General features: G+C 33.8%; 1 protein-coding gene across 6 annotated transcripts in view; it reads left to right on the forward strand.

The window, feature by feature from the left end:
- The window catches only part of FNBP1L (formin binding protein 1 like), a 125,387-nt gene that overhangs the window by 93,910 nt on the left and 18,499 nt on the right, over positions 1 to 12,978 (forward strand). For 4 of the 6 annotated variants that reach the window (XM_043575595.1, XM_043575599.1, XM_043575596.1 and 1 more), the window contains 5 exons: positions 1,189 to 1,293; positions 4,659 to 4,787; positions 6,829 to 6,975; positions 8,893 to 9,096; positions 10,523 to 10,681. In XM_043575595.1, the coding sequence (XP_043431530.1) occupies positions 1,189 to 1,293; positions 4,659 to 4,787; positions 6,829 to 6,975; positions 8,893 to 9,096; positions 10,523 to 10,681 (744 nt within the window). The remainder of the gene's footprint in view (positions 1 to 1,188; positions 1,294 to 4,658; positions 4,788 to 6,828; positions 6,976 to 8,892; positions 9,097 to 10,522; positions 10,682 to 12,978) is intronic. The other 2 variants (XM_043575597.1, XM_043575598.1) reach the window with 1 other exon arrangement.

The raw sequence follows: 12,978 nt of genomic DNA on the forward strand, positions 1-12,978 counted from the left end.
AAATTGCAGGGTAACAGCTATGTAGTAGGTCCACTTTGGTGTAACCAATCCAAATTTCAATAACCCAAATTTCAATAGGTCAAAGCCTTTGGAAGAGATCTCATCAAGAAAGTAAAATTTATAGAATTCTGAATATGTTTGAATTAACTGAGGACAGATTAAAAAAAAATTTTTTTTTAACGTTTATTTATTTTTGAGACAGAGGGAGACAGAGCATGAACAGGGGAGGGGCAGAGAGAGAGGGAGACACAGAATCTGAAACAGGCTCCAGGCTCTGAGCTGTCAGCACAGAGCCCGACGCGGTGCTTGAACTCACGGACCGTGAGATCGTGACCTGAGCCGAAGTCGAACGCTTAACCAATCGAGCCACCCAGGTGCCCTGAGGACAGATTTTTAAAGAACTGTGTAGACTAGAGTTGACTTAAAAGTACATTTACAAAAGTATGTAAAAAGGTACATTGAAAACTAAGCAAATTTAGTCTAAGCAAATTTAAACTAAGTAAATTAAAAAAAAAAAAAGTTTTGTTTGTTTTTTTCGGACAGCTCAGAGCCTGGAACCTGCTTCGGATTCTGTGTCTCCATCTCTCTGCCCCTCCCCCCCAATAAATATTTAAAAACTTTAAAAAGTATGCAAGAAAGGAAATACGGTATATATTGCATGGCTCTATTATGAGTAGCTTTTACCAAGTCGTAGCAATTTGTATTAAATAAAAAAAAATTTAAAGGCCGAGGTCTGGGCTAATGGTATTCCTGAGACACCTGGAACAAACAGTAGGAAACCACTTTGGAGGGACATTCCCACATCCCACCACAAAAAATAAAAACAAGCAAACACCAAAAACAACCAAATAAACATACAAAACCAAACACAAAACACCACACAAAGCAAAAAGTCCTCTGAAGATGAGCTTATAATAAATAATTACAAAATACATGTGATTTTTTTTCTTACTAGCAAAAGATGAAGTATATAATATTAACTCAGGCATGCCTATGATTTTTTTTTCCTTCACAGCCTATAATGTCTGATATTTAAGTCACATGGGTTATTTGTAATACTAAAATTTCTTTTCTACTTTAGAAAAAATTTACTTTTAGTGTGTAATTCTATACAGTGTACAGTGGCAACATTTTAAAGTTATGAGGTAAATTTTATTTCTTAGTGTGATATTTTAATTTTTTAAACAGAGTAAAAAGAAATTTGAAAGAGAATGTAGAGAGGCAGAAAAGGCACAACAGAGTTATGAAAGATTGGATAATGATACTAACGCAACCAAGGCAGATGTTGAAAAGGTAAGAAATAATCCAAACTGACTTTGATATAAAAATATTATTACTTGCATGTGGAGGGTAATTTTAATATTTGTATTGGTATTAGATTTCTCCAAGAGAAACCCTACGTCTAAATCTAAAATATACAAATATTTGTGTACTTCAAATCACATGTTAGTCGGATTGTGTTTATTTTATTGTAATGTCTTAACTGCATTCAGAATGCATAGGAAAGATATAATTGCTATTGAGAATGAGTTTCTAAACTAAAAAAAAAAAAAAAAAAAAAGAATGAGTTTCTATCCTATTCCAAAACAGAATAGGAAGTCTAAGGTATGTTGATGGGGTATGCAACTAGGGGTTGGGTAGTGTGCTTCCCTAACTTGACCCAAGGCAAAACAAGATAAAAGTGTCAGAAGTATGTGATGTTAGTTAGCTATTTATGTTTTTGTTTCATTCATTCTTTCATTCATTTTGGAAAACTGAACTGTCCGTCGCTGATTCTGGGCCAGATGTTTTATAACGTAACTATTTGTAAGGATCAGCCCCTAACTACTGCTGCTTAGCTTTTCCTTCTTTGCTGTATGTTCTTTATCTTAGAACTTGGACATTTCAGAGGGGTAATTTTCTGCATTCCATTTTCTTTACCACTTAAAGCCATAAAATTATATAAAATTCAGATTACAATTATCTTAAAGTCCTTCTAGTATAACTTGTGAGGGTTTTATTTTTTTCTACCCTATTTCTTAATGACTTTTTATACCTCTAATGATAGTTAAGTCCCTTGTCATTGGAAATACACAGACTTAAGGCAGTTTGTTCTTTTTTTGATTTTTCCAACTCTAGCATTTCCTTATATTGATCCCACTGATCGCTGTGTTTAGTTTTAGTTTCTTTGAGGTACTGGGAAAGTATTCTGTATTTTCTACATAAAGCTCTTTAGATATTCATAGCAGATTCTCTGTCCCTAGATGAACCATTGTATTTCTTTATTCTACTGAGGAAATGGCTTTAAGTCACTTTTCATTATGACTGTTTTCCTTTGGATACCTGTTAATTTGTCAGTATCCCACCTAAATTATGTTAACTTCCAGTTGGATGTAATAATCCAGATAATGGTCTGATCAGTCCAGAGTTTGATTACCTCACTCATTTTGAATACCAAATTTATGTTAATTACGGCCTAAATGTATATTGATTTTTTTTTTTTTTTTTTTTGAGCAACCACATTGTTTGGATGGACTCCCATTGGGTTTATGGTTAACCCCATGTCTTTTCACATATGGTGTGATATGAGAACATGTGTCTCATAACTTGTACTGTTGGTATTTTAGATGTGTGTGTACGTCTGTATCAATTATTAGACTTAACTCTGCGGTTAAGATTTTTGGACCCTGATTTTGATCATCCATATATTCATTTCCTTCCTAGCATCATGTCATGCACATAATGTGTTATTATTATTTGATAAAAATGTGGATCACAACAGTTGCAAACACTGTTGTATACATGGGAGGCTTGCTTGCTGGTTGACACTCCTTAAAAACTCCTTTGACTTATTATCAAACATTGATTGGAATACATAGCTTAGGTACTAGGCAAGATAAGGGACTCTAACTGGACTCTCATTTAACTTATGTTTTTTATTTTGTCTATAGAGATCTCTTTAGAGACTAATTAGACATTTTGAAATCTAGATAGAATATGTTAATAGTTTGACCTAACTTAAGAATTTTAATGTTTATAGTTTCCTTTTTATACTCCTTTGTTTGCAACCTCCTTACTTATTAGAGAATTAGGAAAACTTTGAGGATTTGCTTTAGGAACTATAGAGTAGAGGGATTCTGTTGTAAGTGACTGGTAGGAGAAAGGAACATAGTTTCAATTGAGCAATTACTGATAAAAGTTAAAAAAAAAAAAAAGTGAAGAAGGAGCAAGCCTATTACTGATCTTTCTAAAGAAAAGAAAGGCAGTTGCATAACAATGTGAGTATACCATAACACTCCTGAACTGGTCACCTAAAAATGATTAAGATGGTCAATTAAGATGATATTGTGTGTTTTACAACAATTAAAAAAAAATTTTTAATGTAATATTTTAAAAAAAAGCAGTTAAGTATGAAGCCCACGGGGGGCTTCAGTTGTTCTAGTTTCTAGCTTTACACTCCTATATGCCCTGCTGGAACCTTTGCCCTAGGCTTTAGGAATCACAGCCAGTGACTTAGAACAGGAGCCGTTTCGCCTGACCATTGTGAGTAGGGAATAATTTGGATTCCTCTATTCCATCATAGTTTGTGGGAACAGGGAGAAAGGGGGAAGAAGTAAATGAATGTGTACTTAAGGTCCCAGAACTTCAAATGTATTTTTCTGTAGAAATACTTCGGGCTATGGTGTTTAGTTTCCATAGTACTTAAGTATTAGAATCTTCAAGTACACTGTAGATTAATTTTTTTTTTTTTTTTTTTTTTGTGGGCTTCTCTATTATCTTGGCTACTAGGTATTTCCACAGGTCAGTTTGTTTCTGAGTTCAGAAGAACTAACTTGTGGACCTACTGTTAGAAGGTTAGAGACTACATTTTGTAGAAAATGGAATTAGAACAATAAAGTGTATTAATGTGTTTTACAACTTCCAGAGCACTCTCATATAACATGATTGGTTCCTTGGAGCACTGTGAAAAATGGAGTTCAATTCTTTCTTTTTTTTTCTTATTACATTAGAGTGATTGAGAAATTTACTTAGATTCCCCTCCAATAAATCTAGAATTAATGATTTTATGTTAGTATTCTACTGTTCTTACCAATGTAGATGATGCTGATGTGACCTATTCAAAAAGCATTTCTCTAAGAGCTTGAGATGAACAGAACTATATTCTAAATAATCATTCCTGAAAGTACCTTTGGTTTTGTATAGAGACTGAAATCATTGTTGAGTATTACCATATCCAAAAATCATATATTTAATCATTAGTGTTTCACTCTGGTTCTGAGTTGCATATAAGTGGATCATGTTTTAAATGTTTTACTCTAACTTGTTAACTGTCTAAAGTATTTCTATGGTGTTTTTCCTCTTCTGGTTAAGAGCATACTGTTGCAGGTCAAGCCATAATGTTGTCATTTGTTTAATTTTAAAAAGTCTGGATTTGGTAAGGAGAAACTTTATTTGAACAGATTATTGCAAAGGGAAGGACTGTTGCAAAAAGAGAAAAGGATTGCTGCAATAGGAGAGTGCTCTGTCCATAAGATATGCAAGCATCTCCTTAAATTTTAAATGATACTAATAGTTGGAAAAAGTCTAGGTTTAGCATAACTTTTAGAAAAATGAATCAGGTATCATTTTGTTGTTGTTGTTATTTGTGTTGGTAATGATGTGGACCAATTTGTCTCTAGGCCAAACAGCAGTTGAATCTGCGTACACATATGGCTGATGAAAATAAAAATGAATATGCGGCACAATTACAAAACTTTAATGGAGAACAGCACAAACATTTCTATGTAGTGATTCCTCAAATTTACAAGGTAAAGTTTAGATATGTGAAATTAATCTAGTTTTAGAGTTGGAAGAGCTAGTCTTTTTAGATGTGAAACTTTTAAATTTGAGGCATCAACCAGGATGTTTCTAGATTCACTAGTCATCAGGACTAGTGATAAGAACTTCTTCTATGATTATAGATTTGAAAAGTAAATTTTTCCTAACTTTGAAATCACGAATTTTCCTACTGAATAATTATTAGTGTAATAAACAGTCCAGTAAAACAATGACATTTTCTAGATAAATTTTAATACTGTATCATTGAGTATTAGGACATAGGGGGGATTCACTGGAATTGTTCTTGGTAAGCTGCTTACCTAGAATTGGGATGTAGCTTTTTGACACTATACCAGAGTTACTGGCATTACCCCAGGTGGCAGAAATAAATCTTATGAAATGTATTTGCTAGCCTGGATTTTGCCTGCTTGTCTTCCTAGTTGCCAGATCATAAATGTAATTCAGGCCATGAGTTTGCTTACAAATTCCATCCGTCATCACTTGATGATAAACAGTTGCCAAACAGCCTGAGGTAAAGACCCAGAATTTATATGAAGGTTAAGTTATGTTACTGCTTATTCTAGAAAGAAGAGAAATTAGAGTAAAGGGATTGAAAAGTGTTGAAAGTAGTATCTGGGAGAGCAGAGCTTATGTGGAAAGAGTTGTCAGCCCAGATATATTTTCTTTTTCGTTGTAAGGCAAATTAGCAGTACAATGGAAGCATAGTTAGAGATGGTGGCCTAGAGTGGGTATCATATTCCAGTCATTTAATCCAGAGCATCTAGCCTCATGACTAGCATCTAGTCATCATCACTCAGTGGTGCTTTTCTAGGCTCTCCAGCCAAGCCATTATGTTCTGGGGAGACCAAAACTGTGTTTTGTGCTTAATCCTTTTGTTTGAACCTTGCTATGGAGCAGTCTTGCCATTTTTTTTTTTTCAGTGTTTGTTGATTTTTAAAAGAGAATGAGTGGGATGGCGCTGGAAGGTGGGGATGGGGGGGGGGGGTGCAGAGGGAGAGAGAGACACACAGAATCCTAAACAGGCTCCAGGCTCTGAACCGTCAGCACAGAGCCCAGTGTGGGGCTAGAATGTATAAACTACGAGATCACGACGTGAGCCGAAGTCAGACACTTAACTGACTGAGCCACCTAGGTGCCCCCAGTCTTGCCATTTTGTAATGCTGGGAACAGTTCCTTTGTGAAAGTGTGGGTGTCAGAGTAAATCCACAAGCTTTGGGAAGTAGAGAGGAAAAGCTGGTATAAAGGCTGTGGGAGTGTGGGGACTTGAACAGTGTAGCTGTGTCCTAGGAGAAAAAGGTTAGTAGTGTCGGCAAATATTAAGGGTCAAAAATGCCTGTAAGTTATTTGGCTTCACTTGTCATAGTATAATTCTTAGGGGCACGTGCCAGTAAATTTTTGAATTGTGGGGATTCCATTGTATGTACCACTTTCACCTTTTGGCTTCCTGTTTTCATCTTGTATCCCCAATCCTTTGATAGTTACTGAGCAGTAGACTGACTGGTAGGTCTGAGTACCTGTTGGTATTCAGTCAACTATGGATCCTTAATCCAGTGAGATCTTACCGAAGTAATCTGAAGTAATTTAAGGACTTAGAACTCTCAGATTTATATATGTTACAGGCTAATTGCTTAAAAAGAAAGAAAAAAAAAACCATCAAAATTCTGTTTTCGAGTGCAGCTTTTCCTGGAAGCATAGACAACTGCTCTGACTGAAGAATGGAAAGGTGGAGGTGGTACGAGGTAGGGAGCTGGTAGCCTGTTAGGGGATCCCTTTAGAATATTTGAAAACCAGTGTCACCTGGTTTAGGATGTGCTGAAAGGCTTGATTTTTTTTTTTTTTTTTCCCTTGTGTTATGTAACAAGTCTCAGGTTTTAAGTACTGTGAGACTGTTGAAAAGGTATTAACAACAGTGTGACTGTTAGTGTAGAATCCTAATTTGGGGGGTGGGGTTGCGTCAGAATGAAAAGAAAATTTAATATTCCCTTTTTTAAAAAAAATTCTGATTATTAGCAACTGCAAGAAATGGATGAACGAAGGACTATTAAACTCAGTGAGTGTTACAGAGGATTTGCAGACTCAGAACGCAAAGTTATTCCTATCATTTCAAAGTGTTTGGAAGGAATGATTCTCGCCGCAAAATCAGTTGATGAAAGAAGAGTAAGTGCTATATAATTATATTTGAATAAATGTATTTGGTTTGCATATGCAGTTTCAGTTGGTGAAATGAATTGGGAAAGGGGTGAAGTAATTGATGGGTAGCTGATTATATTCTGTAGAAGTCTGGCAATAGATTGGACTGCTTTGGGCTTTTTTTTTTTTTCCCCATGTTTATTTATTTTTAAGAATGAAAGAGAGCGTGAGCAGGGGAGGGGCAGAGAGAAAGGGAGACACAGAATCCGAAGCAGGCCCCAGGCTCTGAGCTGTCAGCACAGAGCCTGACATGGGTCCAAACTCATGGAATGAGAGATCATGACCTGAGCCGAAGTCAGATGCCCAAACGACTGAGCCACCCAGGCACTCAGTGGACTCCTTTGGGCTTTTAAGACTGTTCTGAACACTAAAATTCTAGTTGTTTTGAAAGAAAATTTTAATCCTTCCTTTTCCCCTGACTAAATTTTCAGTTCTACTCAAGAGTATAACACATCCTGTGAACTGTAGGTTACAAACTGTGTTGTACTCTTATTCTAGTGAAAGTTTAGAGAAAGAAATAGATATAAAGTTACTATAAGAATTGCTTTTTAATGGAAGAGTTGGCACTTGAACTGTGGGTAGTGTACAGAGTAATGGGCAAAAAGAAAGGGCAGTAGAAGGAACAGCATAGCCCTGCTCCCCTTGAGAAAGTATATTCACTAACCTGTCTTAATTAAGGTCTAGCAAGAATCTTGTACCTGGTCATTTCTCAATAAATGTTGATTGAGTGACCAGAAAGGGTAGTTGGCAGAAATTTATGTTATGAAGAAGGAGCAAGAGAAGAGAACCAATGTTGGGGGAGTGCTAAATATATACCACATATTTTAGTCTTCGTAGCAAGTTGGTATTATATTAATGAGGATTTTTTTCTGTAACAAGTAGAATTTTGACTTGAATTTTAAAAATAAAAGGATTTTAGGGTTCTTTAATCAGAAATTCAGAAGTACATTTATATTTCAGTATGGCTGGTTACAAGGTTACAAATGTAGTTAGGTCCCTTCTCTCTCATTCTTCTCATCCTTTAGCAAGTGATTGGTAGGGTGGCGTTAATGACAAAACTAAGGTGTGACTTAACAGATAACTTTTGACTAAATGACAGGCAAAATGTACAATGAACAGAAATAGGGAATAAAAGAGAAGGGTTTTAAACAGGAGGAGTTTATAAGAGATAAAGTATTCTGTTTGAAAATAATGAGTTTAAGGTGTCAGAAGAACATTTGGATAGTGGTATGTACTTCCAAAGACAATATATAGTATAGTTATGTGAGTTTTAAAGTTTTAGGGGGAATAGAACTTTATATTTTTAAAGTTGCTTTTTGTATTTAATATTGTTTGTCAGATCTTTCTCCATTGTTCAGTTAACATTCCCAACTGTCTTCAGTATATTTTATCTTTTCCCCTGTTGGATGCATGAAAGCCTTTCTACCTCTTACTCTTTTACATAGATGTCTTTTCCCCTGTTTCAAAGATCAACTTTTTGTAGATATCCTATAAAGCAAAAAGCCTTTTTCCTCTGAAACTTCTTAGAATTTCTACTTGAGAATAACCTCTTCCTGTATTCCTTTTGTCAGTTAAATCTTTCTTATCAACTAACTTGTCCTCAGATGAATTTCAGTGGGTTGAAGTTGTGGAATGAAAACACTTCATGAATATTACGAACTAATAAAATGTTAATTTGATTATAAATTCGTATTTTATTGGGATTAAAATATTTAAGGCTTATTACTAATCCACCAGAAGAAATTATTCACTTTAACCTTTAATTATTATCTGTAGAATTATTTCCTTTAAATTTTTGTTGGTTGTTTCCTTGAGTAAATTTTTAACAGCTAACAATATTAAAAATAAATGAAATGATTTTAAAAACATGTTTCTTATGTGTAGGACTCTCAAATGGTAGTGGACTCCTTTAAGTCTGGATTTGAACCTCCAGGAGATTTTCCATTTGAAGATTACAGTCAACATATTTATAGAACCATTTCTGATGGGACTATCAGTGCATCCAAACAGGAAAGTGGGAAGATGGATGCCAAAACCACAGTAGGAAAGGCCAAGGGCAAGTTGTGGCTCTTTGGAAAGAAGCCAAAGGTAAAAGTCATGAAATTCCTCTATGCTAATAGTTTTATTTTAGTGTGTCATTTAAATCAATGTAGGTGTTGAGTGGATAATGGCTTACTATTAATAGAGAATAAGTATTTTTATCTGAATGATTCAGTTAACTTTTCACTTATTAGAAACATAGTTTTGTATCTTAATAGTAAAAATTATTTCTGGAGTTAACATTTGACCACCACTTAATGAGTAAAAATGTTAAATAGTTGTTAATACCTCTTGAATTACATGCTTTTGAAATTTCACTTGTATGCAGTTTCAATCAGAATTTCTAAGGAAACGTTGTGATCTAACTATAAGACCACCAAAATTGCAGTTCTCTATTAGAATGAATGACTATAGCAATAATAAATGTCACTTTAGGTCTTATAGATCGTACTAATGAAGTTATTTTTATCATCCATGTGAATGTTTAATGGGAGGGGCCCAATGTTTGTGGTTATTTGAAGTTTAAAAATCTCCAGTTTACTAAGAGAATCTCTCTTAACTTCTTGTTGGAACCCATTTTTTGATGTGCTGTATATGTTAGATAAATCTAGTTCAGCAGCATGAGCAAATGGAATAGATGAGTGCTTAATCCTACCAATTTAGTGCTTATAATAGTGTCTATCTAGTATGGGAATAGATATGTACTTTTAATCTGATATGTTCTATTTATTAAAGTATAGGTGACTTTAATTCATTTTTCTGATCTAGACATAAGAATGCAGATAAATTTAACTCATAATATACCTATTAATCTCTTCAGAAGTACACTTATAATTAACTCAAGCATTATTCATGCTTTTAATATTTTCCAGGTGAGAAGTTGAGAGGTGAGACTTTTTTTTAAGTCAAATCAGAGTAGACAGGAAAGCTTAGAAAAACCAGGACTGCTGAAGTTTTTTTTTTTTTTTTAAAAGAGGTGCAATGAAGATGAAATAGAAACAGTCTGAGAGAAAAACCACAAATGTAATGAAAACTTTTTGCCTATTTGTGATAATAATTAGTTGCAGTTTTAATATATATTATCTATTTAGATAACTTTACCTGTAGCTGTTGCCTTTATCTCTCACAAGTGCAGGTTAAGTATAACCAGTTAGGTAGTGCTAATGTTCTAGAAATTAGAAGAGAATTTTTTTTATGTAGGTCATATTGCTTTCTCTGACATTATAATTTGTGTACTCTATATTTTTAATGTCATTTTGTAAAAAGTGATCAAATGAAATGGTACATTTCTTAAAGTAAATTTTACTTCTTAAAATGACCGTTTTGGCAAAACTATGTTAATATTCTTATAACATTTTTATAGAAAACTTTGAGATTTATTTTGTGAAAAGTATGTTGCCAAAAATAGAATTTTCATTTAGGAGAAAACTATGCACATTTGGCTTATTGATTCCTTTCTTTATTTCCATATTAGCCACAGTCCCCACCCTTAACCCCTACTAGTTTATTCACATCCAGTACTCCTAATGGGTCCCAGTTTCTCACATTCTCCATTGAGCCCGTGCATTATTGTATGAATGAAATAAAAACAGGGAAGCCCAGAATTCCTTCTTTCAGAAGTCTCAAAAGAGGGGTAAGTTTAATAATGGGTTAAAATGCATGATGGCCTATTGTGTGTGTAGTGTGGCTTTTAATACTCTCCACCCTCATTATAAGGCTCTCTCCTGTAAATATGTAGTTTAAAAAGACCACAGAATTAAGTATAGCTGCCCTCAAGTTAAAAATAACTCCTCTTTATAACATTTGAAATGCGCAACCATAAAAGAATGGTATTATAAAGAGGGTGCTGGGTACAATCATATTAGCTATTTTTTTGTTTATGTGAAATCATATGTCCACCATTGTCTTGTAATGTATTTACATTTTTAAGACTTTCAGTAATTTGTCACTGCAGTTAACTCATGCAATACTTTGTCACTAATGATGACTTCTGCCAATTTATAAAGTATTTTGTTGTCTATAAAAAAATCAAATTCAATTTTTAATTTCCCTACTTTTAGAAGTATAAAACACAGTTTCCAGTAGTTACATAAGAAATTAAAGATAGGCATGTTAAATATCAAGATTCTAGATCATATTAAGATAATACATTAGAAGATATTTTGTAAATTATTTGCCTATAAAATACTAGATATTAGTGAGTAATGTTTACATGGCATTTGTGTTCTTGAGCTTAAAAAAAAAGTATTTTTTTACCAAAATATTTTTTTTAATTGCCCAGTCTTTGGTATTTACTTAAAACTAAAGTTATTCTGTAAATGAAAAATTTTAGAATTGTAAAAATCAAATATCGAGCTATTTTTTAGCAACACCTATTATACTACTGATAAATAGTAGTGTTATTCCATTATGTTAGTGAAACTAATTTCTCTTGTTTATATTTGATTTTAAGGATGTGCTTGTAATATTCATAGCTCATAGTTTAGATATATTTATGAAATTTGAACATTTGTTTGGACATATGAAAAACATAGGTGTGATAGCCCACAGATGAGAACTCAATCTATCAGTGCCATTAAAAAATCTAATCATTAACAGTGATACACTATAGTTGGGCTTACTCTTGTTCTTGCCATTCTTCCCCCACCTTCCCTCTTCCTCCCTTCCTCTCTGCCTTCCTGCTTGCGTTCTTTTTCGATTCTTTTCTTCTCTGTCTAGTCTGTTTTAATTACCTTCTGTAGCCTTTTCTACAAATTGCTTCAGTTGAGTTTCTCTTTTGGCCACATGTAGAACAAGATATATTCATTTAGGGCAAGATGACATTATTTGCATTTTCATTAAAACACTATGACAACCTGAAGTGATGTCAGTAATGCAGTAGACATGTTCTAGTATATGATGTCCCTTTTTGGACTTCCTTTTTTCCTATACTGTCATGAACATTTTTACATCTATCTTACCTACTTCTGTGTTGAATGATGATATAGGTAATTAATGATATTCTGAAAAGCCAGTAGGAATGAGTCTGTGTTATACAGTACAAGTAACCTGTATTCATTTTTAAAAGCCCTTAACACGTGTTAGAAACACTTAAGAAATCATTAGGGATTTTCTTTTGCCTGACTTAAGAGGGCAGAATTCCCATCTTTCTTCTCTATGATGATTTAGATTTTATTAAATATTCTGCTGTTATGAAAAATGACTGTTTAGCAGCTATATTTTTGTAATTGTTTCTGTATCTTACACATTGAGTCTACCAGATCCAGTTAACAGTAATCTATACAGTATAGTTATAGAGATATCAAATAGTTGTGTGAAATTTAGGCAGTTAGAACTGTGAGCCTTGGAGAGAGAAGTTTAAATATGTGACCTCTTCATTTTTATTGAATAAGTTATAGGTGGAATTATAAAATCTACATTTTATAAAATTGTAGAACTTAAAAGTATCTGCTTAGTTATTATTTGTCTTATTTCCACTTACTGCTTTAGTTTTAAATATTAGAACATTGTTTTGGGGGAGCCAGTTCCAGAAGGTCAAAATCCTCCTACTTTTGTTATTACTTACCGTACCAAAGGAGAAAAAGCAATATGTAAGGTAGAAAATATGACAGATAAATTAACTAGGATATTGGAGGATAGAGCAGAAAGGAAAGTTTATTACAATCTTGGCATTGACTTTTTTTTTTTTTTTTTAGTGTTTATTTTTGAGACAGAGAAAGACAGCATGAGCAGGGGAGGGGCAAAGGGAGAGGGAGACAGAATCTGAAGCAGGCTCCAGGCTCTGAGCTATCAGCACAGCTATCATGACGTGAGCAAAGTCGGACGCTTAACTGACTGAGCCATCCAGGGGCCCCGACATTTTTCATTTTGATTGGTATTTAGTAGTTTATCAGATTCTATTTCAAAATTAACCTATGGAGATATTTTTCT

Source organism: Prionailurus bengalensis, chromosome C1 (genome assembly GCF_016509475.1).
Source record: "Prionailurus bengalensis isolate Pbe53 chromosome C1, Fcat_Pben_1.1_paternal_pri, whole genome shotgun sequence".
NCBI classification, from domain to species: domain Eukaryota; kingdom Metazoa; phylum Chordata; class Mammalia; order Carnivora; family Felidae; genus Prionailurus; species Prionailurus bengalensis.